We start from the raw sequence: 27692 nt of genomic DNA, 5'->3' as shown, positions 1-27692 counted from the left end.
AGGGGGAGAGTGCTGTTGCACACAGGCCCTGCTTGTCAGCTTTGCATAGCTGTTTCTCAACACAAGAACACAATGCTGGGGTGGATGGGCAACTGGCCTGATCCAGCAGGACTCTATTGTGAACCACCCTGAGACCTCCAGATATAGGGCGGTTTATAAATTCAATTAATAATAATAATAATAATAATAATAATAATACGTTAAGTGCAATGTTTCTCAAACTTGGGTCCTCTCCTGTTGTTGGACTACAACTCCCATCATCCCTAGCAAGCCAGGACCAGTAGTCAGCAATGATGGGAGTTGTAGTCCAACAATAGCTGAGGACTCAAGTTTGAGAAACACTGGTTAAGTGGGATTTTGTCACTCGAGTATCTATTACATTTTCTTTCTTTCTTTCTTTCTTTCTTTCTTTCTTTCTTTCTTTCTCCTAGGGTGTCAATCTTCTAAAGTCTGCCCAAAAAAAAAAAAAAACCCAACCGAAACATAACCCAGGAAATTTGGAAGTCAGGATGATGTAAATAGTTTCATGCATATACAAACATATCTGTTTTGCATGGTATTTCACTAACACCTGGTTACCAAAGAGTGCTTGCATTTCTCGGTAGTCCTTTCAGGCATCTGAGTGTGGGGTGACTGGTGGCACTCTTCCCAAAATGCTCATCCTGTCAGATGAGCTCTATTTGCTTCTTTGGTTCTCTCACTCCTGCCAGAGCTGGGGCTTCTGGGATTTCTTTTCGCTGGGTCTGCAGGCATTATTGTCTCTGGCTACAGCTGCGCACAGCTGGAAGCCATCTTCTTGTGGGCTGCCCAGAATGTCCTAACCTGATCTGTGCTCAGCAAAGGGTGTCCCCCAGGCTGTGGTGAGATCCATTTGCTGTGTTGCATGGCCTGCAAGCCAGTGTGGCGCATTTGTCTTCGCATGCGTGGAGGAGCCCAAGTGCAAATCACAACTTGGCCTCCAAGCTGACAGAATGCATGAAAGTGGATGACCTATTTCTTGGGTTGTTGTGAAGGAATAATGAGAGGACTCTCTCTGTGTGTGATCCTGAGCTCCTTGTGGAAACAGTGGGGCATATAAATGGCTGGGACTATCTTTGACAAATGCACCCAACTACATAGTTCAACCAACGGACAAATATTGTCCGAGCATGAAGGCTTCTTCAGTCAATGCATTGCCACCTGTAGTCTGGAAGAATATCTCCAATTTGGTGATTTGCCCTCCCCAGTATGCAGAACAAAATGGAGAATTCCCCTCCCCCAAGACAGTACTACTGTTTTGGTTTTTCCTGATTAGCCATGAGGATTAGGACTGTTTTAAACTGTTTTTCAGTCTTTCGCTTGTTTTTTTCAAACTGTATCTTATAAATAGATATTGAACTTCCTTGTTTTACCTGAAAGGCAAGACAGGAATTTTAAAATCTATAATCATAGAAACATAGATGCACATGCTGAATACCCTTAATCAGCTTCAGTAATCTGTGTCTCATCTCACAGTGGATTTTTATTTTGGATTTTAGGAGTGTTGCTGAGGTATCCGTTGCCCGTGCCCTGCTTGTTGTGCCATGATGCCTTTTGGAGGAATGGCTGCCAAACTAGAATGGAACCGTTTGCGGGCCGAGGGTGTGGGCCAGCATGACAATGCCGTTAAGTTCCTCGGCCAAGATTATGAGACCCTGAAGCAGCAATGTCTGGAGAGTGGCACCTTGTTTGAGGACCCCCAGTTTCCTGCCATCCCCTCAGTCCTTGGATTCAAGGAGCTGGGGCCAAATTCTTCCAAAACCCGTGGAGTTCGCTGGATGCGTCCTTCGGTGAGTACCTGGCCATCTGCTTGAAGGGACCCTCGGAGGACCCGCTGTTCTGCATTCTGTTAGCAGCTTTTATTAAAAGCCTCTTTGTTCATGGATCCAACTCTAGCATTTATTATCATTATTATTTGCTTCTGGTGGCCTCTATCCATCTTCTAATTAGTCCCGCTTTTCTCATTTGGACCTCTTGCTTTGCCCCTTCAATAAATTTTAGTTGACTCTGGGATCCAGCCCAACTTCAAATGCATCTGAGCTTGCAGAAGACAGTCTAGTCTGCAAAAGGGGTGGAGAAATGCCAGACAACCAATTTCCGCACTTGAATATTCACTACAATAGAACTCTCTAGAGTTCCCAGCAGTTTCCTGTGTATCGATGGCACAAGCCCATGTTTTGGAGCCATTATTTAGTTGAATAGGGTTATCCATTTTGCTTCAAGGTTTGGGGTATGTAGCAACATTTATATGCAAAGTCTCCCTCTAAGCTTTGGTATGGCCTGGTTCTTGGTGAGGAAAAAGTAGACCATAATAGGGCATAGGAAGAAATCCTTTGATGCAAGCATATGAGATCTGTACAAGCTGGTGCAAACTAAATCATAGATGGTGATATCCAGTCAGCTGTGGACTCACAGCCTTAAACAAGTTGCTGTCTCACATTCCTCATCTATTATAAGGTGACAAAAATGCTGGCCTGCATACTGTATTTTTGTATAAGATGCCCCCATGTATAAGACGACTCCTATTTTTTGGAACCCCAAATTTAGAAATTGGGCCAGAGCCCAAACCCAGGCCTGGGCTACGAGAGCCAGAGCCCAAACCCTGCCCAGACCATCTGTGCCAGAGTCCGAGCTTGAACCCGAGTCCAGGCAGCCTGCACTCAACTCTGAACCCCTGTACATTCACCATCTGGGTATAAGACAGCCCCCAATTTTTGACTAAAAGTTTTAAGCAAAAAACATTGTCTTATACATGGAAAAATACGGTATTTATTGTAAACTTGGTACACTCCTTATGTTGATAGACTATTGTTTCCGTCATCTCTGACCATTGGTCATGCTGGCTGGAACTGATGGGAATTGTAATATCTGGAGGGCCACAGGTTAGCCAGCTCTCTCTCCCCAACCCCGAATGGATAGATGGGCGTGTATTCAACTAAGTTTTTTTTTTCAGAGTACAAATTAATGAACATGATTATGTTGGGTCCATTGATTTCAATGGGACTACCATGAGTAAAACTTGTTTGAGATTATAGGTAGCATTCAACAAGAAGAAAACATTGTCCACTCACCTTAATCTTTTTAAAACAATCAATCCTGACTTAAACATGTATATTAATATAAACAATCCACATGTCGACTTGTTCACATGTAGAAAGAGCAATGAGATATTCAGGGTGGGTGGTGGGTGATTATGTTTCCAGCCTTGAAGTATAAACCTCTTTGCAGCCATAAGGTTTTGCAGGTTCTGCTTTCATTGCCTATCTGTAATCCCCACACCACAGAAATATAATTTAAAAATGTGTGAACACCTGCAAATATCAAGGATTTTCCTGAAACTAAAGTTAAAACTAATGATTTCTGTTCAGAAAATAGGGCACCACAGTCATAGTGTATGGCTCAAAAATGTATTATCAGCATTAGATTGCCAGCATCTGCCTGAACTGGCCACCTGTGCTTTAAATGGTCTGGGCGATAGCAGCTGCCTGACTCAACTGAACTCTGATGCCAACCATTCATTACTGTACTTCAGTGCCAAACTGAACCAGGAGATGTTCCAACATAGAGTCTCCCTTTAACGCCAGAAGCTTTCACAAGTAACAGAATACTTCATTGAATGTGTTAGATTTAGTTTCTAGATTCTGCTGGTTTTGGTAAAAAAAATATCAAAAAACCACTCTCCTTTTTTGTTATGGCACTTCAGCGTTTTATGTAAAGCACTGCAAAAATAGGTCCTCAACAAAGAACTTGTGCAATGTATTCATTTCTCACATGCACAGTAAAATAAAGGAAAAGAAAGTTGCAAGAATCCGAAGATTTGTGTGTGTGTTCTTAAACTCTCCAGAATACATTTAGACAAGCCCATAACCCAAGAAACCAGAGCAGGGAGGTCAGAGAGAGCAGGAGATATTAAAAAGAAGAGCAGCACTGAAGTGAGGGAAAGGAACACAATATGGATCTGAGCCATAACAGTCTTTGCCTGTCTCCGTTTAAGGATGTTGCATTCATGTTGTGTATTCAGTGCTCCCACTATGTGTGTGAGTATTCTGAAGAACCCAGCCACAGTTTATATTCCATTTTTCTTTCCTCTTTGCAGGAAATTGTGGATGACCCCCAGTTTATCGTTGGAGGTGCTACAAGGACAGATATCTGCCAGGGGGCTCTAGGTGAGTAATGTGTATTTATCCCTTGGATTGAGAGGGGAGCTGGAGGCATCATAAATGAATCTTAAGGGCAAGAGAGGATATTCCAAGTTTTCTGGTGATTTCAGATGATATAAATGAAATGAGGAATTTGCTGATCCTGAAAACCTAGAGAAGAAATAAGGATATTAGGAATCCAGGTCCACTGGGAAACTGAGGCTGCATTCTGACAGCACTTCATTCCTTCCCCCTTGTCCCCCGGCAAAGTTTATGTGATCTTTCACATAACATAAAAGCCACTTCTGGAAGTGCAGAGGAAATTTAGTGCCCCTGTTAATTGCTTCTGGGGAAAATCCGTTTGCAACACCATTAATGGGGGCGGGGGGGATTGGAGGATGAAATTTGGGGTGGTATGCCAACATAACTACTCTTTCCTGCCATTTTCGTGGGGGAATCGTAGCGCACGTGAGCATAAAGGGTGGGATTGTGGGAACATGTCTGCTGTCTGCTTTTGTGTACCACTATGCTTATGGGAGTGAGTGGAATTTAGTGTGACCTGGCCGTCTATCAGTCAAAAAGCCACTGTGCCATAATGCAGCTAGCAATGCAGTGTAAAAGGAATGTCAGAAACTGGGGCAAAAGTGTAACCAGGAAAACTGGTTCAGCAATCCCCACATCTGAATTCAGCCTGAGTTGACTTCTATTTCCTTATTTATCAGGCGACTGCTGGTTGCTAGCTGCTATTGGTTCCTTGACTCTCAATGAGGAACTTTTGCACAGGGTTGTACCCCATGGACAAAGCTTTCAGGAGGACTATGCAGGCATCTTTCACTTCCAGGTAAGGCTCATCTTTCCCACAGAAAGTGCTTCAAAGAAAATCCCGTCGCACAGATGGATGGGACCCTAAGCTATGGAAAACGTAAAGCTGCAAACAGAGGAAGCCTTGGCTAAGAAGTGGAGTTATTGCTGAAGGGATGGTTGCCCTGTTCGAACCTAATGTCTACTGTCCCATTACCTCAACCCAATCAGCAAAGCTCATAGCTCAGTGGTAGAGTACATCCTTTGGATGCAAACCATCATTAATTCAAGCCCTGGCATCTCCAGGTAGAGCTGGGGAAGAACATCTAAGACCCTGGAAAGCCACTGCCAGTCGATATATATTTTACTAAGGTGGTGTAGTCCTCTTCCAGTTTAGTGGTGGGGCCTATTGAGCCTAAGCACCTATTTCGATGCTGCAATACCCAAGGTGCAGGCTTCTCCAGGAGGAAGAGCAGGATATAAATTGAGTTGTTGTTGTTGTTGTTGTTGTTGTTACTACTACTACTACTACTAATAATAATAATAGATGGAGTGATGGTCTGATTCCGACTGGACCATCTTGCTATGTTACTCTGCCTTACCTCATTATTATTCTCCAACTTCTTATTCTTCAGATCTGGCAGTTTGGTGAATGGGTGGATGTAGTGATTGACGATCGGCTGCCAACCAAGGATGGAGAGCTGGTGTTTGTGCACTCAGCAGAGTGCCAGGAGTTCTGGAGTGCTCTGCTGGAAAAAGCTTATGCCAAGTGAGTGCTGCTTCAGCACAGGTTATGCCCCTTTGTGTGTTTTTTCCCAGCAAGCCCTGGTTTGGATTTGTTTCCGTTGTTCTTCAACTCACCACCCTCTGTAAGTGGGCCTTCCGGTTTCCAGGAGGCCAGGTGTAAGGCTAGCCTACTAACCACCAATTCTCTTTGCCATACAGGCTGAATGGCTCTTATGAGGCCCTGTCGGGGGGCAGCACCACAGAGGGCTTTGAGGACTTCACAGGTGGCGTGGCAGAGATGTACGATCTCAAGAAGCCACCTCGCGACTTGTGCAGGATCATTTCCAAGGCTCTTGAGAGGGGATCCCTGCTTGGCTGCTCCATCGATGTAAGCAGTGCCCCAAAGAGGGAGCTTGTGGGATGTTCCAGATGTGGAATCAAAGTGGGGCAGCGGAGGGAGCTCTGGCTTCCCTGATCTGGCTCTGATATTTGTTCTGAGGCCAGGGATTCGGTCAGTGGAAACCTGTCAGAGTAGAACAGTAGAATAGGCCCAAATGTTAACTCAAGTCTCTGTTTGCTGTGAAGTTCCATTTCTCCTGTTCATCTGTAGCAAGAGACATTTGGTTGGTGCCCCCTTGTGTTAGGAAAGTGTATGGACAACCACCCTGTTTCAGGCAAATACGGTACAGTTCAGGTTGCCATTTTCTTTTACTCTTTAGTTGAGTTCTTTTAAAAGTTAGAAAACAATGACGTGAAAAACAGGGGCATATGAATAGTCTTGTTATGTGCAAATTGGTCAGCTGCTGGTCTGAGATCCATGCCTGACTGACCATTGTCTGGGATGCTTGCCAAACACACATCTTTTAATTATTCCTGTGTTTTTAAAATGCGAGGAGAGAAAAACAACATTGGTGACCACACACAAGTGCACACCAGTCTAAGCAAGAGAAATGGAATGGTGCCAAGCTGTGAAGGAGGAATGCCTCTGAGCCAAGCATCCTACGCAAGAGCTTTTCCTTTCTCCATACCCACTCTTATTGCCCTGCATGCCTGCTCACACCTTGTCCACTGGGTGACCTTCTATAAATGTCCATTTGCTAGTTGTAATAAGTCATCCCCCCTCACACTCCATACTGTTGTGGAGAAAAGCAGTGCCAAGTAAGCCAGAAAAATGAATGTGGGCTACATTTCATTATATATACTATGATCTAGGGGCCAGAACTAATCTGTACATTATCACTGCATGTACTTTTCACACTTTGTGTATTCTGAATAATACAAGTGGCCAGTTGGTGAATAGCTGGCAGCTAATCTATGGAATAGCTTTATGTTGTAAAATGGGGATGGGTGAAGCTGCGGCCCTCCAGATTATGTTGATTTCCAATTCCCATCAGGTCAGCTGGTGTGGCCAGTGATGATGGGTGTTGTAGTCCCAACAAGAACTGGAGGGCTGGAGGTTCCCCATCCCTGCTATAGAATGTTGCCTTCAAATGTGAAGAGCTGGTCTTCTCCTGTTGAAAAAGTAATGAAATTGACCTGGATGTCATCAGCACTCCCAGTGATGTTTCACCCAAAGTTCTCTGTCAAGTTTCCAAATAACAGTTTTCCAGAAGTCAGAGCCTATACCCACTAAAGGGCCCTTTTCCTATGGAACCTATGGAAACTGAGCACCTCTTGATGTAGATGCTATAATGCCCACAACCTTACAGCATGACTTTTGCATCCTTCTGAAATGAACAGGCTTGTAAGAGTTCACAGCCTCTTCAACATTGTGAATGAACTTCTCACTGAGGCAACTAGGATACAGTATACAGGAACCAACACCGAGCTATGAACTGCTGCTGGTACATTGTTTAGCAGCCATTTTAGTCCATCGCCTTTTGGAGAGAGGGGAGGGTTAAGCCTTTTAACCAGTGCCATATATCCTCTTTCTACAGATCACAAGTGCATTTGACATGGAAGCCATTACCTTCAAGAAACTGGTGAAGGGCCATGCCTATAGCGTCACAGGATTGAAGAATGTGAGTTTCTCTTCAAGGGGCTGTGGAGACCAATTCAAGGGCTTTAGCCATGTGTGTCGGTTGTCTTAATACCTTAACTTTGACAGGTGGACTATCGTGGCCGGCAGGAAGCACTCATTCGGATAAGGAATCCCTGGGGTCAAGTGGAGTGGACTGGAGCCTGGAGTGATAGGTGGGTTGGACGTGTTCCTGCCGTGACATTAGTAGGTGCCATGCCCAACTGTGACATCTGATAGCGATCCCATTTGGGATGCATCCGGGTGACACTTAAAAAAATGTTTCGCAAATGCATGTGCTATCGCTCGATGACCTTAGCATCAGGTGATGATCTGCATGTGCAATTAAGCCATCACAGGTAGAATTTCCATCTCCTTTCTAACGCAGTGCTTTTTGATCGAATTAGCCATCTAATTAGATTTTAATTTGATCCTGACTTGTTTTGGGGAGGTAATTTGATTATTGTTTGATTTTATACCAATGTTATATATTTGATGTTAGCCGCCCTGAGCCCGGGGAAGGCGGGATACAAATAAAAGTATTATTATTATTATTATTATTATTATTATTATTATTATTATTTAATCTGTTCATCCATGAGCTGGAATGAAACATCAGGTTAGGGTCATGGGTAGCTGCCTAATAAGAGTCAGATCAATGGACTGTTTAACTTAGAATTGTCTACACTGACTGGAAGCAGCTCTCCAGGGTTTCAGACAGGAGGGAGAATTGAACTTGGGACTTTTTGAATGCAAAGCATGGGCTCTTCCACAGCCCTTTGCTGCTACCAGATAAAACTGGAAGAAGCAACATGTCACTAAAATTCTACTCAATATTGATCCAGAGTAGATTCCAATGTATAGTTAGCAGAATAAAAACTTAAACACATTGCTGGATTCTCAAAAAATAAACCAGAGGCAATTGTATTTCATCTAGCAGAGCTTTACTGCTACTGAAGGCAAATGAGCATAATGGTCGCACATCCAATACGTTCACGATTGGCACTGTCCACAAGAAATCCAGTTGCAGAAGACTTAACTTAAACTTACAATAACTTATAATAATTCAAAACCTTAACATTAAGCACACTGTGTACGGAACACCACACCAGAAGGAAAAGAGATAGAAATAATAATTGAAACCCAAGCTCCTTCTGGCCTATTATTATAGTCAGCATGACCCTGAAGAAGAGATAACAGAACCAGTTTAAACCAGCTGCACTCAGCTTCTCTGAAGGAATAACCCAAACATCATGAACCTTCTTGTTTCTTTCACACAGAGAAGCTTCAAGAACCCTCTTGAATTAATTAGAATAGGAAAGATCTCCACACATCAGATCAATACTTTCTGCACTAAGAAATGCAAACTGACACAACATGGGGAGGACGCACAGCATAACTATCTTTCTGTTGCTATCTTAGCTCTTCTGAGTGGAACGAAGTGGACCCCGATCAGAGGGAAGAACTGCAGCTGAAAATGGAAGATGGTGAATTCTGGTGAGTTCTGACACTTGTGGCACTGTTTGTTCCCGGTGTGTACACACAGAGAGACATGCAGATACCCCAAATAACTCCTAATTCTGTAGTGGGATATGCAGAAGCGTTTGATGCCAATTAATTGCCTCTTTAAAAAAAAAAACAGAACAAAACACCCATAGCTCTTTTCTGTTTGTACCCCAAAGTTGTTTAAAGAGTAGCTGTGGAAAGTGTTTGCTTTTGGCTTCAAGGTTCTTTAAGCATTCGAGCAGCGTTGCGCTTGCCCTGCCTGATTCTCCTCTCTGCCCTGTGACGTCAACATACCTTTTTGTCCCTGCAGGATGTCTTTTCGAGACTTTCTACGTGAGTTTTCCAGGCTGGAGATCTGCAACCTCACCCCCGATGCTCTGACCAAGGATGACATGAGCAGATGGCATACCACCCTCTTTGAGGGCACCTGGCGCCGAGGCAGCACAGCAGGAGGCTGCAGGAACCACCCAGGTAACGGCTGCTGCCTATTCTTTGTCCGCCCTCTTTGCTTCTGATGGACTAGTAAAGTGACTCCCACATTCTGCAGAGGGGTGATATATAAATTCACCATCCTGGAGCCTCTGCTTGAGCCACGATTTGTGGCCTGATGTCCTCCTCTCTGGATGCCTTAGTTGTGGAAAACCAAACTTTTTTCTGATGGGAAAGCTAATTCATTCCAGAGGTCCGTTCTTAACCTGAAACCATTCTTTTCCCTGGGAAAGACCACTGGCGGGGCTACTTCTAACATGCAGCTAGACACATTATTGTCAACCACAACAAAATCTGTGCAGTGTGAAGTTATTACGCAGTTGGACATAGGGGATTTCGGAAGTAGCCACATACAGTGGTACCTCTGGTTATGAACTTAATTCATTCCAGAGGTCCGTTCTTAACCTAAAACCATTCTTAACCTGAGTTACCACTTTAGCTAATGGGGCCTCCCTCTGCCGCCGTGCTGCTGACACACAATTTCTGTTCTCATCCTGAGGTAAAGTTCTTAACCCGAGGTACTACTTCCAGGTTAGCGGATTCTGCAACCTAAAGTGTTTGTAACCCAAAGTGTTTGTAACCCAAGGTGTTTGTAACCCAAGGTACCACTGTAGTTTCTTAAAAAAAGAAATAGATGAGGAAAGATAGGAAGAAGTAGGAAATGAAGATGAATACTGGTTGCTTTCAAATCTTGATAACCTTGTAGTATATTGTGAGGCTAGTTACTTGACTAGTCAGAGGCTTTTATTGACTCGTAGCAAACTCAAACAGTTAATCTAGGTATACAGTCACTACACACCAGTACAAAACAAACACAAGATTGTGCACCATCTTCCCTCTCCCCCTTGCAGCTACATTCTGGATTAACCCCCAGTTCAAAATCAAGCTCTTGGAAGAGGATGACGACCCAGACGACAATGAATTGGCTTGCAGCTTCTTGGTGGCCTTGATGCAGAAGCACCGGCGGAAAGCACGTAAAGCTGGGGAAGACATGCACACCATTGGCTTTGCAGTCTATGAGGTAACCCCACGTGGCTTCCTGGTGTGCCCTTTTGAGCATCATCACTTAATAGGAGCGCATTCCTAACCTTTTCCTGCTTTCTCTCTGTGTGCAGGTTCCTGAGGAGGTATGCCTTGAGCCACCGAAACCCCGTTACTGAATTGTGTGCGAGAATGAAATGGGTTGAGGCCACAGAGTGATGTTCCCTATTCTGGATGGAATCTGAAATGTGTACCTTCCTCCTGCTTGATGCAAACAGAGACCCATAATGTTGTGCACAGCTCTTTGATGGCTGCAGACCAAATGGTCCAGGCTGTATAGGTTCTAAGCTAGAAAGGGGGGTCCAATTCTGCACTGGATGCATCAACAAATTAAGCAAAATCAGTAAATGTGCGGTGGTTGCATGATTTTAGATGGGTTTGCCAGATGCCTTCACGAGACTTTAAAGTGGGATTGTAGTGCTTTAAATGCATGGTGTGAGTGGATGTTTCTAGATATTCATGTGATGCCTAGGCCGTTGTCATCAGATGAAGGAGGGGACTGCCCCTTTGCCGCCCTGTATAATATACCTGAACTGTTTCCTGTCCCAGAACCAGGGCTGCCAGAGTATTCACCTGAAGAAGGAATTCTTCCTGAGGAACCAGTCTCGGGCGCGCTCAGAGACCTTTATCAACCTGCGGGAGGTGAGCAACCACATCCGCCTTCCCCCAGGCGAATACATCATCGTGCCCTCCACCTTTGAGCCTCACCAGGAAGCAGACTTCATCCTGCGCGTCTTCACGGAGAAGCAGTCAGACACAGAGTGAGTCCATGCCTTCGGTGTGAGCTACTATCATCTCCTAGGTCTTTGTAAGGGGTGTATGAGCTTTCCTCGGGACTCAGCTACGTTTCTGTAAATTAGCTTGGATGCCAGTTGACTTTTGGGGGGTTAAGAAAAGGAAGGCACTGAGCAGCAGGAGATATTCATCTGAGTTCTAGATGTTGGACAAAAGACTCAAAAGCTAGTTGAGGAATAGACCTGACTTGTATTCCACCCAATGTCTTTATCCTCACAGTGGCTTTCCATGTTTTGTTGCCTGAGTGAGCTGCACAGCAAACTTCCAGATACATCCATTGGGACTGCTCTCTTGAATGGGGGACAGTCAAAGTGGAGATGTGTCCTACCATATCTCTTGCCCTTCTGCCAGGCCCTCCTCCATCTTCTCAGAACTAGAGGCTTTCCTAACAGTGTTCTTTCTTCTCCAGGGAGCTGGATGAGGAGATCAGCGCAGATCTGCCTGATGAGGTAACACTCCAACCCAAGACGGGCAGTTTTAAGTGTCAAACCTCCCTCTTTTTTAATTCTGACTTATTTATGAGAGCATTTAAGTGTGTGTGTGTGTGTGTGTGTGTGTGTGTGTGTGTGTGTGTGTATTCTGCACATTTCACTGTATCTGGGTCTTAAAGCAGTTTACAAAAAGTGAAAACAATACAGTGTACAAAATTTAAAACATCATAGATGATTATACCGAAACAAGTATTCATGGTGCGAATGCCTCCTGGAACAAAATGGTTCTAACCAAGCATGTGAAGCTTAGCAGGGACAATGCCTGTCTGATTTCTAGTGTGAGGGAGTTCCATAGAGTTGGGCTCGCTACATTCAAGGCATGACTCCAGTGTTGGATTAGGAGCTGGGAAAGCAGTGTTCGAATTCCCACTTGGCCGTGAAACTCACTGGGTGACCTTTCAGCCTACCCCACAAGGTTGTTGTGGAGATTAAATGAGGAGAGGGGGAGTGATGTATGTCACCTTGAGCGCCAAAGTTGGGCTAGGAAAGCAATAAATAAATAAATAATACTTTGGTCCAAGGGGGGTGATCTCTGTAATTGGCTTGGGACATAAAGGGGCAGTTCTTAAGGTATCCTGGGCCTTAGTTGCTCAGGGCTTCGTACACCAGTACAAACACCTTGAACCTGGCCTGGTAGGAAAGGGGAAGCCAATGCAGGTCTCTTAACCCTGCCTTTTCCCATTATCCATCTAGCTGCAGCAATCTGCTCTAGATCAAGCTTTGAGATGAGTCCCAAGGACAGCTCCCCATAAAGCATGTTGCAGTAATATAGTCTTGGGTAACTGTATAAATCACCTGCACATAATAAAATACTTTGTTGAGCATTTGGCTAATGTCCCTTCATGCCAATGTTCCTCCTTCTTAAAGCTACATTTTAAATCATCCTTGTTGGTTAAAACAGGATGGGATGAAGCGTGGAGAAGGGAAGGGAGAAAGCCAGCTGATGGAAAGCGAGAAGATAGCATTTAATGATGGGAGTGTGTAAGATGCTGTCAGTGGTTTTTGAAGATAGCTAGAGGGAAAATTAGGTAGTCAGAGCAGTGCTTCACCTGCTGGTCCTGGTTTTTGTTTCCTCAGGAAGAGATATCTGAGGATGACGTGGACGAAAACTTCAAGAACATGTTCCGGCAGCTTGCAGGAGAGGTAGGTACTGTGACTCAGCATTCCTGTCAGTTTCTTCCCCCTTCAGTTATTGTGTGCAATGAGCAGGTAAAGTAGCGCCAGTGGCTTTGACAATGTGGAAGTGAGAAGGTGTTGAAGGAGCCTGTTCACCGTGGAAAGAGGACTTCACTTGGATCAGAGACCTCTCTGAGGGATGCCCCAAAGTCGCCTTCCTTCGACCTCATCTACCTCACAGGGGTATTGTAGAGATAAAATGAGGGTGACAGACGCATGCACATAGAACTTGGAGAATGGAGGGAAAGTTGAGGGGAAGCACAATAGATAAATATCATTGAACAGAAGCATGCTTGTGATCTCTGGAGGAAGATGAATTTGAGGCTGAAGGGCTCATAGTCCGGACAAATTTTCATGACTACTTCAGTGACTTGGCCTTCCTCGGTGTTGTCCAGAACCATCCCTTAATGCTAGGGATGCTTGAAGAATTTAGTTTCTGAATTCTGATGCAAACAGACCTGGGACTGAGTTTCAAATCAGAAAGCAATGCTTTGAATTTTGTGATGCCATTCTTGGCTCAAAAAACGTATACCAAAACATGTAAATAAATCTGTTTTGTATGTTTAGAAACCCATTTATTGATGCAAAATGCATTTAAATAAATATTTTGGAATAAAATACATATTTAAATATTAATTTTGCTGTAGATTAAAAAAACAAACAGAATTGCAGATTGATGTGGAAACAGGGCACAGTGAACTTATGAACAGACATGTATGTGAAATCAACATGGATTGTAGATAGAGTGATCCTTTCATCCCTATTCATTGACAGGCTGCCCGAGGTGGGATCAGAGCCTGAGGAGTTAGGAGTGAGCTGCTTTTGGATCCCTGAAATCTCTGAGCCATGAAATGCTCTTCTAATGATCTGCCTTCTCTCCCTTCCTCCAGGACATGGAAATCAGCGTCTTTGAGCTCCGAACCATTCTGAACAGAGTCATTGCCAGACGTAAGTGCTTCTTATTCAGACTCCTGGCCTGTTCTGTGGGTATCTCTGAACATCCCATCCAAGTGTAATAACAGTGTGTCTCTTTCCTCCCTCGGCCAGACAAAGATCTGAAGACAGATGGGTTCAGCATGGATTCTTGCCGTAACATGGTCAACCTGATGGATGTATCCTTTCTGCTGAGAAGGGAGAAATGGGGAGGGTTATCTTGGTCAAAGAAAGTGGGGCAAGGATACAAATCTGCTCATAGCATAGAACATAGTAGTGTTCTTGTATGAAGTGTTCTTGAACATAGGAGTGTTCTTGTATGAAGCTTAATAGCCTAAACCTACTGACCAAGTTTGAACATCACAATAAGCTGTAGTTAATGGTTATCCCTGACTTCATTTAAGTCTGCACCAGGGATCATGCTTCATTTCATTCCCCAAAACCCAAGATTTGTGCTTAGCTTACTGATTTGGAAATACCAAAAAGCAAGGAATTGTGGTTTGTTTTCTCCAAGTAGATGTGAGGAGGGAGAGAACAGCCTCTTAGATGCTAGCATGGTTCCCTTTAGATATTGTACTACAGCTTCCATCAGCTCCTGCCAGCATGGCTTCTGGTCAGGGATGGGAGTTGTGTATACCATTACCTATGTGAAGGGAGCCCCTGTGGCCTCATGATGGGTTCATCATTTACGAATGCAGAGTAGGACAACTTTTGAGGTAGTTGCCTCTTTATTCCTCTTAGTTGTAGGCAGGCGGTTGCTTGCGATTGTACAGCCTCTCTGTGTATAGTTTGTCCTAGCCCTATAGCAGGCCAGAGACTTCTTATAACTAGCAATTGTTAGGATATTGTGGGAGCCAATCTGTGTTAGTTAAAGGTGATGCAGATTCTCTGGCTTACTCATGGCCCCACTGCTCACATAAGTGTATTAGGCCACTGTATTTTGTTGCAATGCCCCTCTTCATACATTTGTGTAATTAGTGTGTGTGTGTTGTGAGCTGTGCTGAGGAGGCAGTTGTCTGATTGTGCTTACATTAGACACTTCAATGTGTCAAGATCTTGGGAGCATTCAGCCAACAAGATAAATGTACCATGAGATGGGCCTTGTTTTTTCTTTCTTTTCCAAATTATTTTTATTAGTTTTCCAAATTAATACAGTGGTAACTCGGGTTACAAACGCTTTGGGTTACAAACTCCACTAACCCGGAAGTAGTACCTCAGGTTGAGAACTTTGCCCCAGGATGAGAATGGAAATTGTGCGCTGGCAGCAGCGGGAGGCCCCATTAGCGAAAGCGCGCCTCAGGTTAAAAACAGTTTCGGGTTAAGAACGGACCTCCGGAACGAATTAAGTTTGTAACCTGAGGTACCACTGTACAAATAAAACTTAATTAATTTAATTTAATACATTTTTTAAAAATCAGGTTTCCTGCTCCTGTTGCCAACATATGCCCATCTCTTCTGTTGCTGCCACATCCTTTTTTCTTGAAATCCACTTAAAATCTTCGCTAGATGTAGATGGGCCTTGTTTTTTCAGTACTGGAATGAAAAATATGGAGAAATGTTTTCTGTTGCTAGCCCTTTCTTGCTAAAATAGAATACTATCATTATGTGAATTTTCTTTCCCCTCTCTTCTACTTCACTTTTCATTTCACGTTCCCCCTCTTCTTTATTTTTTGGAAGTGAAGGTGTGTGTGTGTGTGTGTATCTCATTCACTCAGTGTCATTGTGGCCTAGTACGCAATTCCTAGCTGTGCATACCTTTCCCTGCTATTCTTGCTTAAATAGAGTGCTTCACTCAATTGTACAGAGCAGTGCAGAAGTGCAGCCACTCCAAGCTGGCAGACGTGTGGCACTGATAACTGCAAAAGCATTAGGCTGTCTTGTGTCCAACTGGAAGACAAGGGTGGGTGAGGTGAACCTGGAATCCAGCCAACCCTATCTCTAGGCTTCATGTTTCTACCTTCTTCCATGTTGAGCTGTTAATGAGCTTACACCTTCCTCTATTCAACTCCCTCCCCAATACTTTGCGATTAGAAGTCCTCCTTTTTGCACTTAATGTCTTCCCTTGACTCTTCTGCTCTTCAGAAAGATGGCAGTGCTCGCCTGGGCCTTGTGGAGTTTCAGATTTTGTGGAACAAGATTAGGACCTGGCTGGTAAGAGAAGCAGACTTGGCTTTTGTGTTTTGTGTGTGTGTGTGTGTGTGTGTGTGTGTGTGTGAGAGAGAGAGAGAGAGAGAGAGAGAGAGATGTGCTCAACAGAACCTTCAGTGGGAGGAAGGGGCTTAAGGATGGCAAGGGAGTGTGTGGGGGGGAAGCAGAACCTCAGCATCATCTTCTTTCTCTATCATGACAGAATGTCTTTCGCCAGCATGACCTGGACAAGTCAGGCACTATGAGCTCTTATGAGATGCGCCTGGCTTTGGAAACATGTGGTAAGCATGGAAGGGGATGTTTCCAAACATTTTGCTGGTGGGTTGCTGGGGTCCTTATCGGCTGCAGACCCTGACATTTTGACTGTGCTATGTAGTCTGAATCCATGCCAGTCTCATACAATAGCATTATTTTCTAATTGCTATCCAGTGCTTTTTTTGCTGGGGGGGGGACAGAATTAATTTCTCAGAATCTCAGAATCTGAACACAGAACCACTAAATAATGCCATCTGAGGAGGAGTGATGGTCCTTCTTCTCAGACTTCCTGTGTGGAAACAGTTCGGCCTTTTGTTTCTAGTGCCATACCCCTACTGGAAATGCCTTGGATTTGGCAGCATTCATCAGAACTGCACATGGGTAGAAAAAAAATATTCTGTGACTTGAGAGAGAAAATTCTTTTCTTTTTTATTTAATTCAGGAAGGACATTTGGCAACATATCTGTGGTAAATATAGGCGCAATCTTAGACCAATACAATCAACCAAAGATGGTCCTGTGCCTTATTCTCTTCACAAGCCAAGTTTCACACTCTTCCCTCCACCTCCGGGGGGGGGGGGAGTAGTAAATATTGAACTGTTTTTTCTGGCCTTGACCCTTATGCTGAACCTCATTAAGGCAGAGAAGGCCTCCATTTCTTTCAAGCTGGTTTAACACTCCCATTTCTACCTTTTTAGGCTTCAAACTGGACAACAAGTTGCACCAAGTGGTGGTGGCACGTTATGCTGACGAGTCATTGGGCGTGGACTTTGATAACTTTGTCTGTTGCTTAGTCAAGTTGGAGACAATGTTCAGTAAGTGGTTCTGGAGCTGGGCCTGAGAAGGGAGCCATCTCCCTGGGCAATCTGCCCAACGGCATGTAGGAACATGCCTTTAGGTCTGAAGTGCACACACTCGTATTTCTCTATTGGTGGCAGTTGGTTGTGTAAAATGGCTATCCCAGACAAACTACTCTTGGGGTGTAGGTAACGGCTACATGGCTATCACTCCTTGTCAATTTCAGCTGGGTTTCTCCTTGAGAGAAAAGGGGAGGCAGTAGCCAGGCTGCGGCTTGTGGTAGGCCTTAGATATTATCTTAGAGGTTATCACTTTCCTCTCGTGATGGTTATATGGACTCAGAGGGGACATAACACCCCACACACTTGGCTTGTCAGTGTTTCTGCTGTAATGGACATTCTGCCAACAGTGAGGATCAATTTGAGCCCCTCTTGGCTTTTGAAGTGTGATGGTGTTTCGCCTAAGGATGTAGCACATCCTGGTTCCTGGTATACAACAGATTCTCAGAGTACCAACTCCTTGCCAGGTTTTGAAGGGCAAGTCTCCTTTTGACAGGGTTTAGGTAGGAACATGATAAGTCAGAAGCCAAGAGCCACGTATAGCTCACCGCTATGACAAGAAGGATATTTTAACTATGGCCAGCAGGCCTCCAACTGAATGCATCAAGAAAAATCAACAGGCAAGGAAATTTTTGAGTAGGGATTTTTAATATTCATTGTGCCTACAAGCCATTGAAGATCAGTTCAGTGCTTACTGGATTTAGCTGAGGCCCAATTCCAGGCATCCTTGGACAGGCCATTTCGGAAGTGGTGATCTGCCTGTGGAGCTCCATCCCTAGATATGTTTGTATAGTGCCTACTCATCAATTTAAAAGGATCTGGACTGCTCCAGCCTTTATTTGTAAGTTTCCTTAGGGACCATCTTGATGAGAACAGATGGCACAGAGGTCCTTTCAATGACTGATCACCTTGTGTTTTCTCTTAAAACTCTGCAGGATTCTTCAATAGCTTGGATCCCGAAGGCAGTGGGAGCGCTGTGATGAACCTCGGCGAGGTAAGAAAACTGAGGCAGGACTTGAAAGGTGGCAGAAAGTGCGTTCACAATATTGCAGCCCTGCTGTCCCTTTCAGAGCTCCTGTCATGCGTCAAATGTGTGGAGGGCACTTAATTGATTGCACCAAACTATTCATTGGAAAGGTTGGCCACTGGGAAATTGGAAGGGATGAGAAGGTCGACAGCAGAAGGCTAGGCGGGGAGAAGTGGCAGGAATGAAGCCAGGGAATGAAGAGGAATAGCCCATGTTTTTGCCATGTTGTGTGGAGAGAACCATTGTGTTTTGGTGATGGGTTGAAAATGGAGAGTAAAGGAGGAAGAAAAGATAAAGGTCTAAGGCCTAGTGCCTTGTTAGTTTGATGGCAAAGTGAGGTGCTAGTCTCAGACAGCTAATAAATGTAGGGAGACAGTGGAGGCAGCTCCCTGGCTGTTCCTGCTGTGTCCCTTAGCTATGCCCTTCTGCTGGAAGCCTGTTCTGCAACTCCTCATCTAGTCTATTGTCCTCTGACATGGTAGAGGGTGGTGTTAAAGTAAGATTCAACTGCCAATCCAGTAGAGTTCATTGGAGAGGGTAGCATCTTGTCCTTTGCCTCAGGTAGCCAAATATCTTGAGCCACGCCTGAGTCAGATTGAGGTGGTACGGGGAGCAGTTTATGGTCCAGTTCTTCATCTACCTTCTGGGCCCTCCCAAGTGTATTCACTCTTGCTTTCCTTCCCTCACAGTGGCTGATGTTCACAATGTGCGGCTAAAGAAGAGACAGGCGTTTGCTGAGACGACCCTCTTGGACTGGGCTGCCCCAAGTGCCTCCCTTACGTCTGGCTGACTGACCTAGGATGGCCCATTATCCCTATTTCTTCCTCTCACCTCCTCATTCCCAAGCTCAGAGCCTGCTTCCTTTTCTCCCCTCCATGAAACAGACTCAGCCGGTACCCTGTGATTTAAGCTCCCTTACATCACTTATTTAGGGGGATCAAAAAGCTCTTCTATGGGAGCTGGGCAGAGAAGGAACAGTTCTTATCCTGCTGTGTGAGTGTGGCTTGTGGTAACAGCAGCACTTAGGCAATCGGGGTAGTGAGAGAAGCGCATGGGTGCATGTTGGGCCATTGCATGCAGACTTTAGTGTAGCTATACCCTTTGCCAGGAGGGGGCCGGCCTGCCTTCACAGTTATCAAAAGGAGGCAGGGGTGGGGTTGTGTTGCTTCTTCTCAAAGGTTGGCATCTCCGTACTCACTGGCTACTGGCAATTTGGATCTTGCACAGAAATCTCGCTTGTTCTCTCGCCGCTCTGAGCATTGCAAGATCCCCTGCTCTGCTTTTCTCCAGTAAACTCGGTGGCAGGATGGAAAGGGATCTGGGTCCTTATTTTAACTCTCAAAGAGTTTTCTGAAGTGATGGCATGACCTCCAGAGCTGGTGCCAGAAGGGTGGTAAAATCAGTGATTTGCCAAGACCAATAACAGGCCCCCACAAGTGCCACCATTCTCGCTTTGCACAGAACATCCATGAAAGCTGGAGGCACAGGAACATAGGAAACTGCCTTGGTCCATCTAGCTCAGCATTTCTACACTAACTGGCAGTGTGGCTCTCCAAATATATCCTCACTTTTACTAGGAGATGCTGGGGATTGCACCTGACACTTTCTGCATGCAAAGCAGACACTGTCTACCACTGAACTGCAGCAGTTTGGCGTTAGTGGGAGAGAGTTATCTCTTTGCACGCTGGTCTCTTCGGAACTGCACTGCAGCCTCCTTGATACTTGCATGCACACTGGTGAAAGAAGAGGGCTTTGGATAACTTCACATTTCTTCAGGTACCCAAAGCATCAGAGGTCTTGCATCGTTGGGACCCAGTGCTCGGAATAAGTAATTCATGCTTTTAAAAGCCAAATTTTCAAAACGAGAAAACATCACAGCTGTGGCAGTGCTTTCAATCTCATTGTAACATGTTTGGGCAAGAACCCTTTTTAAAAAGCAAAACCAAATCATTCAAGAGTTGAGGAGGACCCCGCAGGCTGCCTCAAGTGTCACATGAACTTTATGCAGTACCCCTAACAGGTGAAAGGATCAAGAAGTTAAGAATGAAGGATTCTGGCTCCTTGCACCTGATGGGTTAGTGGCAGCTGGGAGCACCTGGCACTGCTTTCTTGCTGGATTTGTAAGCACAGGCTTGCCTAATCATTACAAGCCTTGTGGAAGCACTCTGACAATAGTTTTAAAACCGTATAGTAAATACACAGATTAGCCTAAGCAAAGGGTGAAGTCCCTTGTTCTGAGGACCGTTCCCATGCCTGCCTCTGACTTGCTCTGTCGCCTTGGCCAAGTCCTTTTTATGCTTTTAGCTTTCCCCTTCTTCTGATTGGAAAAATAGATACAAATTGGGGAGTGTGCTGCTCTTAGATTGCTCATTAATGCTAATGGCTACAGTGTAGTTGAATGCAGCGCTGCCTCTTTCATTCTTATACCTCTCCATCGGTTTCCTGTGGTGAGGACAAAGATCCCCACTTAATTGCAGTTCCAGCCCTCTGCAAGCCTTCCAGCCCAGCACTGTAGGCAGCCTGAGGCAGGATTGGTTTTCTGCTGCGATGTGTTCCCAAAATGGCTGCCTCTCTTTGGATTTACTAGTACAGAACAACTGCCAGCCTTTGGTGCTACTTTAGCATGGATCAGAATCTCCACTCCCCATTAAAAACGTCATTGAGAAAAGTGGCGTGTGGTAGAGTCCTAATATAGCAAAGCTGTATGAGATGGGGAAAGGGAAGATCTTAAGAGCCACCTGAGTTATTGCTTGATACACAAACACTGCAGTTGCCTCATTTTGGTGTCAGTTGTAATACCTGATGCAAGTGGTAGGGAGGTTATTCTTTGGATTGCACCTGTAATAGGTAGCACTTGGCCCAAGTCATACCTCATGTCTGGCTCCTGAAAAGGGTTCTGAATTTGGTGTCCTGAGCTAAACTGGGCAGATTAAGAAAATGGGAGTCTGCTTTGCATAAATTCTGTTTCTGAGGCTGAGATTTTGAGAGGGCTAGGATGCCCCAGTAAGGTCAGAGGCAGATAAAACAAAACATGGATGTGAGGGTTTTGTGTAGCCATTCAGGGCTGAGGTCAAGTACCTCTGAGAGCAGGATACAGAGGCATGTGCTGAAGGCATAAGGGCTAGAAGCCCTACTCGGCCACCTCCATGTGCAGGCTTCTCCAAACACTGCCAGTGCACTCCCAAGTTAATCTCTTCCCCATCTCTCTTTAAAATTTGCCAAAAGAAAACTGAAAATGTTCTGGATGCCAAATTCCCATGCTGCATTCTTCACTTGTCTAGCCCTTAGTCATGCTGCTTAATTCTTCACCCATTTGAGAATGTAAAATGGGAGTTTTCTGAAGGGTACATTCAAGCCAGCTATGTACAACCCAGGCCACTTAATGGAAAGGAGATGCTTAGGTGAGATGCAGCCAAATTGGATTTTTCAAAATGGAACAGTAGTGAGTTCAGATTCTACAGCAGGCATAGGCAAACTCGGCCCTTCAGATGTTTTGGGACTACAGCTCCCATCATCCCTAGCTAACAGGACCAGTGGTCAGGGATGATGGGAGTTGTAGTCCCAAAACATCTGGAGGGCTGAGTTTGCCTATGCCTGTTCTACAGTTCTTCTATGTACTCTCATTCTTTCCTGTCTATATCATACTCTTCACTCCCATGAGGGCATTTCCAACTTCTGGGTCTTTTCTTGCCTCCGTTGTGAGGAACCCACATGCGGCATATCCTCCTGTCCCATCACCAGCCCAAACCCCTTCATGGCCCCTGTCTATATCCAGGCTGCTCATCCCCTTAGTGCTTTGTTGCAGGGACCCACAACCACCTGCTGCCTTAGAATTCCTGCAGAACTTGGCTGCAATTATAACCACTTCAGCTCAGAGGGCAGAGCTGCCTCCTCAGTCTGATTTGCAACATATGTGAAATAATAAATAGATATATATATATATCAAACTATGTTTATTCTGACATTTTTATTGTATGTATATAGAAAATGTTGATCTACACATTTATAGATCAGTGTGAGCCAGTGTGGTGTAGTGGTTAAGAGCGGTAGTCACGTAATCTGGGTAACCGGGTTCGCGTCTCCGCTCCTCCACATGCAGCTACTGGGTGACCTTGGGCCAGTCACACTTCTTTGAAGTCTCTCAGCCCCACTCACCTCACAGAGTGTTTGTTGTGGGGGAGGAAGGGAAAGGAGATTGTTAGCCGCTTTGAGACTCCTGAAGGGGAGTGAAAGGCGGGATATCAAATCCAAACTCTTCTTCTTCTTCTTCTTCTTATCGCTGTATAAATTTAGGGGTGGGGGGATGCTCCTTGAATTTGTGTCAATATCTTACTGGAGAGTCCAGCACTAGCTCATGGGGTCTGGAGGCGAAGGCACCGGAGGGCGGTCTCACTCCTTTGCACTGAGGTTCTCCCCTAAATTCCTTCTTTAAGGTGTCTTTAAGTCCAATTCTGGTGTGGGGAAACCCCTTTTTGCGCCACTGAGCCTCTACTCCCGGGAAATCCACCTGAATAGGGGCAACTTACGCCTCCTGTTGCTCCTGCTTAGCCTCTCCAGGTATTGAGTCTGTCTTGAGCAGCTCAGATCTCAAACTCCGACCCGACACTGAGCGCGCTGTTCCGGAAGCCCCCTAGAAAACTTCTATAAACTTCAGGTTTCCTTCTGTGCATTATATATTTGGGGAAGACAGGTATTTCCCAGAAATAGTTTGTGCACAGTCCAATAGGAGCAAAATAAATAGAATTTAAAACTATTTTTGTTGAGGTAGATGCAAAGCAAGTTGCATTGCAAAGCAAATATACAGCTGTAACTCCAAGTTCAGATATAAGAGTTTGCCAACTGACATCTAGTATCTTGATGTCAACATGCCTTTTATTTATTTAGCAGCATTCATATAACAAGGGGGGGAAAGTCTTAAGAGGCTTACAGAAGTGGTATAAAATATTCAGTAAAATAATTTAAAAATGCACACAAGCAGGCATTAAAAAACTGCAACAGAGGTGTGTGCCTGATACAAGCAGAGTTCCAGAAAATCGCTACCATGCTAAAAAAGATTTTTCATGTATGGAGTAAAAGTGTGGCATATGATCAATGTCAAAGATTACAGGTGTAATCTTTACTCCTTTTGGCAGAGGAAGAGAAAAGCTACAGAGTCAAGCAAAAGGTAAAGTGGGGCAAGATTGGCAGTTTGTTTACCAGAAGGTTATTCCTCCCAGGGATTTACGGTATTTATTTTTTTTAGTGTTCAATAGACCACTTCAATTTCTCTTGGTACTATGATTTTTATCCAGAAGCCACTAGGTGGCAGGAAAGCTCTTTCCTCAGCCCTGCTGAACTCCCAGACCCCTATCTGCCAGTCCTACTGCGATCTGCAACTTTGCCAGTGGGCTGGATTCCAGCAAAGTTGTCCTGCTGGCTTAAACTCTGGAAGAAGCCTGTATTGGAGTTAATGAAGAAAGGGGTTGACTCAAGAAAGGCAGGGAAGGGCTTGCCAGGTTGGGCACCACCTCCTCCCTCTCACACCACTCACAGCCTTGAGGCCATACAATTCGGTCATCCTTCCAGCTTCTAAAAGTACCTTGAGGAGAAAGAAATGGTGTGAAGAATTTTTATTTTTATTTTGCAAAGGTACTTGGCCACCTCCTGTTCTTTCCCCCCTTATTTCTATAAAGCTTGGAGCGATTGCAGTGCCCTAGCCTTGTGGGTGGGTGCCCTTCTGGCCCAAAGAAATCCTGTCCTTCAAGGGGATTAAGGCCCCTTGTGTTTAAGCGGTTGTACCTTGTGGTAGGACAGCTCTGTGGACAGCAAATTGAGAGAAGGATTGCATCAGAGAGAGGGAGTGGCCTGCAGGCGCCAAACAAAGCCATACATATGTCCATTGCAGCTGTGCTGCCTGTACATCCAGGGTCTCTAGAGGAACTCGAATGGTAGCTTGGGAGACCACAATAGGACACACACATACAATACCTAATGTGAGTATTGTAGATGATATGTTAGCTCTACAATGCCATGTCCAAGTGTCTGGAAACCTATTGCCTGAAGATTCAGTGCAGAAGATTTTGAGCATGTCTGGCCCAGAAAAGGGAATCCAACAAGAGATCTAGAGGAAGGAGAAATCTCTCCTGCATGTTAGCAACCAAAGCGAGGGGGTGTGTGCTGTGGCGGATCTTGGTGTCTCAAATTTCAGTGGCAAAACCTAGCACCCCACCCCACCTTTTGCCTTCCATTAGATAGTTGAGGCACCTGCTGCGGTACCCCAGAAACTCTGTGCCCCTAGATCAGCCTGTGTGTGAAAGAGAGGGACTCCAGAAGCGTGATTTCAAAAAATCGATCTGAAGCTCTTGGCCTCAACTGTTGCAGTAAATGAGCTGTTAACGTTCGCTTCCAAGTGGTGATTTTAATGGTAAAGAAGCTAGCACTTAATATCTTTCAGCTTGGAATATTTACAAGCCCTTGTGGAGCACCAGCGGACACTTTTCTCCTTTGGCAACAGACGCCGATCTCACTAGGCGGGCCCAACCCAGGAGCCCTGTGCCAAGGCTGCAACAAGAGCAGATCTTGTTCTTTTCCACCTGGCCGTTGCATCTCTGCAGCTCGGCCATCAGGGTGCTGCTCGATGAAGGCTAGTGAGAGCACTGGGAACATGAAGAGTTTTCTCAGAAGCCTGGGGATTAGCACAGCGGGCAAGGAAGCAAGGAAAATCCAGCACTTCCGGCCTGCTGGGCTTGGGAGAGTGGACCACACACGGCACTTGCCCGTGGGCAGCCTCTGTAGAAGGCCAAAGCTCTTTCCTGTGTTTTTAGGCAAGCCGTGGCTCACAGCTGGATATAAAAAGCTTCCAGGAAAACTCCTACAAATGAAGGAGGTGGGCACTCACGTCACTCAAACCAGGGTTCTCCTGCTCTTGGCTGAAACAGATTACTCAACAACTGGTTTTCCCCACATATATTTAACCTCCCCTCATCTGGACTCTGAGGTGAGAAATCATGGGATGGGGAAAGCAACCCTCAGGAGAAGCCATTCCCATGCACTCTGAAAACAAACAAAAATGCTGTGTTGTATATTGCTTCAGGGTGCCTCACAGGAAGTGACTCATAAATGAAATAAATGCTAACAATGGCAACAAAAAGAGGGATTGCTGATTCTGTCAGAAGTCCCTTCAGATGAAGAGCAGCTGCAATCCTAGGCCCTGAGAGGGCCCACTTAATTCCCCTGCCCCAGTTATAGCACTTGGATCTAGCCATCCTTTTAATTTGCCACCGCACCCCTGAGTGTGGGGCATGATGGGAAATGTAAAGGGTGGCTAGGCACAAACCCCACCTGGTGCTCCTTAGTGCACTGCCACCACGGCCAGATCAGCCTTCCAAGGTACGCTGACAGAGGAGGCAGCCCACATGGAGCTACTTGGGCCAGTGACTGGAGTCAGTCCTGAGAAAGTGCTGCAGAGAGCTTCATTTGAGATAGTACAGCCTAAAGCAGCTCTCTAGCTGTGCAGCAGGGATGGGGCACCTCAGGCCCAGGGAATAAATGTGGCTCTTCCAAGACCCTCTGCCTGGCCTCAGGACTCTCCTCAGGTCACATCCCCTCTCCCCAGCTTGAACCTCTCACTGGCCCTACTTTGTCCTGGTATTTTGAACATTTGTTTAGTGTTTTTGCCTGGCTGGAGTGTGTCCTTGAATGCTATTGCTTGTCTTGATAGAGGATGGTAAGAAAGGAGTGAGTGAGTAGAGGAACTAGCCTACTGTATAAAAGTAAGATTCTCATTCTTTCCTCCACCTGCTTTCACCTCTGGCCTTGCCCATGACTGGCCTGAGGGCCCCGGACAATTGCTCAGAAGGAGATCTGTTCTGAGGCTGAAAATGGTTCCTAGTCCCTGCTGTACAGCAACTAATAACTCTAGGCACTTTATGAATAACGAGGAATAAGGGGATATAGAATATGTTCACATGCCAGTATCCTGTTTCAGACCTTACAGTGTGGTGTACATGGTTCTCCTCCTCCCCATTTTATCCTCAAAACAACCCTGTGAGGTAGGTTAGGCTAAGGGACAGTGACCGTCTCCAAGGTCACCTAGTGAGCTTCATGGATGTGTGAGGATTTGAACTCTGGTTTCCCAGGTCCTAGTCCAGCACTCTAACCACTACACTGCATTGGTTTTAAAGGACAATTTTGGCACAGAGTTGAACTGGTAAATCAGAGGATGACAGGTAGGCATAATTTGAGATGTGTTTGCTTGTCAGAAGTCACCTTTCAACAGCAGGACTCACAAATGGCCCCAGCTGAAATTAACCCCAGGTAGGGGTTTAGGAGCAAGAAGGAATAGTAAGTGAATTTTAGATGGGATAACTTTGATCCTGATTGGCCAACTCAAAGTGTTGTGTGATTATTTGCAGGCAGGGAATGGAGGCAAACTAGTTATTTACGTAGAGGTCTGTCTCCTTGGAAACAACTTTGACCTCATTCTTCTTATGCACCTTGAGCAGCTCCAGGTTTCGGACAGGCACCTCTTTAGTTCCTCACATGAAAGAGGGAGGCTGTCAAAATTCTGAAAAGGAACTTGTTTGTGGCAAAGAGCAGCTGGGGTCAGAGCACAGAAGCCCAGGAGAGAGAGGGAAAGTAGGAGATTGCAGCACAAATTTGCGAGAAATGCAGTTGACATCAGCACAGGGCTAAATACAGGCAAGCAACTTAACTTTACCATGTGGTAAGTGTTGGAGGAAACTGACTACTAGATAAATCCCTCAACCTTTCCTACACATTAGAATGCATAGTAGGGGGACAGGGAATCATGCTACCTTTTTATTAGTACATACAACCAAGCAAAACTAGGGTAAAAAGCTTGATAAGTTGATTGTCCGCATTTACGTGAAGCAATATATCTCAGGAGTCTTCAGTCCATGGAGGAACTGTGATACTGTGATACTGGTAAACTTGTTCTGATATTAGGACAACTTATGACATTCTTGAGTCTCCCTCCCAACATGTACACACAAACACACACACAGAGAGAGAGAGGGAGAGAGAGAGAGAGAGAGAGAGAGAGAGAGAGAGAGAGAGAGAGTCCCATTTACTACTAATCTCTCATAAATACTTGGCCACTACAGATAAATATAAACATACTGTATTTCAAAGATAGTAAAAAATAGGACTGATCATGATTTTTAAGTGTGCTTATGTGCATGTGTGGGCATGCACACAGAACTCTGGATTCTGAAGAAATTCAAGTTAGAATGATGAGTTTCAACCCAACAATGTTCCAGTATTTGCAAATAAG

The 27692-nt window shown here is 45.1% G+C and overlaps 1 protein-coding gene across 3 annotated transcripts in view; it reads left to right on the top strand.

Moving 5' to 3' along the window:
- CAPN11 (calpain 11) overlaps positions 1–22359 on the top strand; it is a 32322-nt gene extending 9963 nt beyond the window's left edge. For 2 of the 3 annotated variants that reach the window (XM_028724357.2, XM_028724359.2), the window contains exons 2-22: positions 1518–1808; positions 4115–4184; positions 4880–4998; positions 5594–5727; positions 5904–6072; positions 7622–7705; positions 7792–7877; positions 9124–9198; positions 9518–9678; positions 10548–10717; positions 10812–10823; positions 11287–11498; positions 11942–11981; positions 13101–13166; positions 14090–14147; positions 14247–14311; positions 16215–16283; positions 16483–16561; positions 17233–17349; positions 18327–18385; positions 19108–22359. In XM_028724357.2, coding sequence (XP_028580190.2) covers positions 1563–1808; positions 4115–4184; positions 4880–4998; positions 5594–5727; positions 5904–6072; positions 7622–7705; positions 7792–7877; positions 9124–9198; positions 9518–9678; positions 10548–10717; positions 10812–10823; positions 11287–11498; positions 11942–11981; positions 13101–13166; positions 14090–14147; positions 14247–14311; positions 16215–16283; positions 16483–16561; positions 17233–17349; positions 18327–18385; positions 19108–19134 — 2118 coding nt within the window. In that variant the 5' untranslated portion in view covers positions 1518–1562 and the 3' untranslated portion in view covers positions 19135–22359. Of the gene's footprint in view, positions 1–431; positions 515–1517; positions 1809–4114; positions 4185–4879; positions 4999–5593; positions 5728–5903; positions 6073–7621; positions 7706–7791; positions 7878–9123; positions 9199–9517; positions 9679–10547; positions 10718–10811; positions 10824–11286; positions 11499–11941; positions 11982–13100; positions 13167–14089; positions 14148–14246; positions 14312–16214; positions 16284–16482; positions 16562–17232; positions 17350–18326; positions 18386–19107 lie in introns of all 3 variants that reach the window. The other variant, XM_028724358.2, reaches the window with a different exon arrangement.
- The last annotated feature ends 5333 nt before the right edge of the window (positions 22360–27692 follow it).

Source organism: Podarcis muralis, chromosome 3, assembly GCF_964188315.1.
Source record: "Podarcis muralis chromosome 3, rPodMur119.hap1.1, whole genome shotgun sequence".
NCBI lineage: Eukaryota > Metazoa > Chordata > Lepidosauria > Squamata > Lacertidae > Podarcis > Podarcis muralis.
Note: the sequence above shows the minus strand (reverse complement) of the source record. Positions and strands in the feature narration are given on the sequence as shown.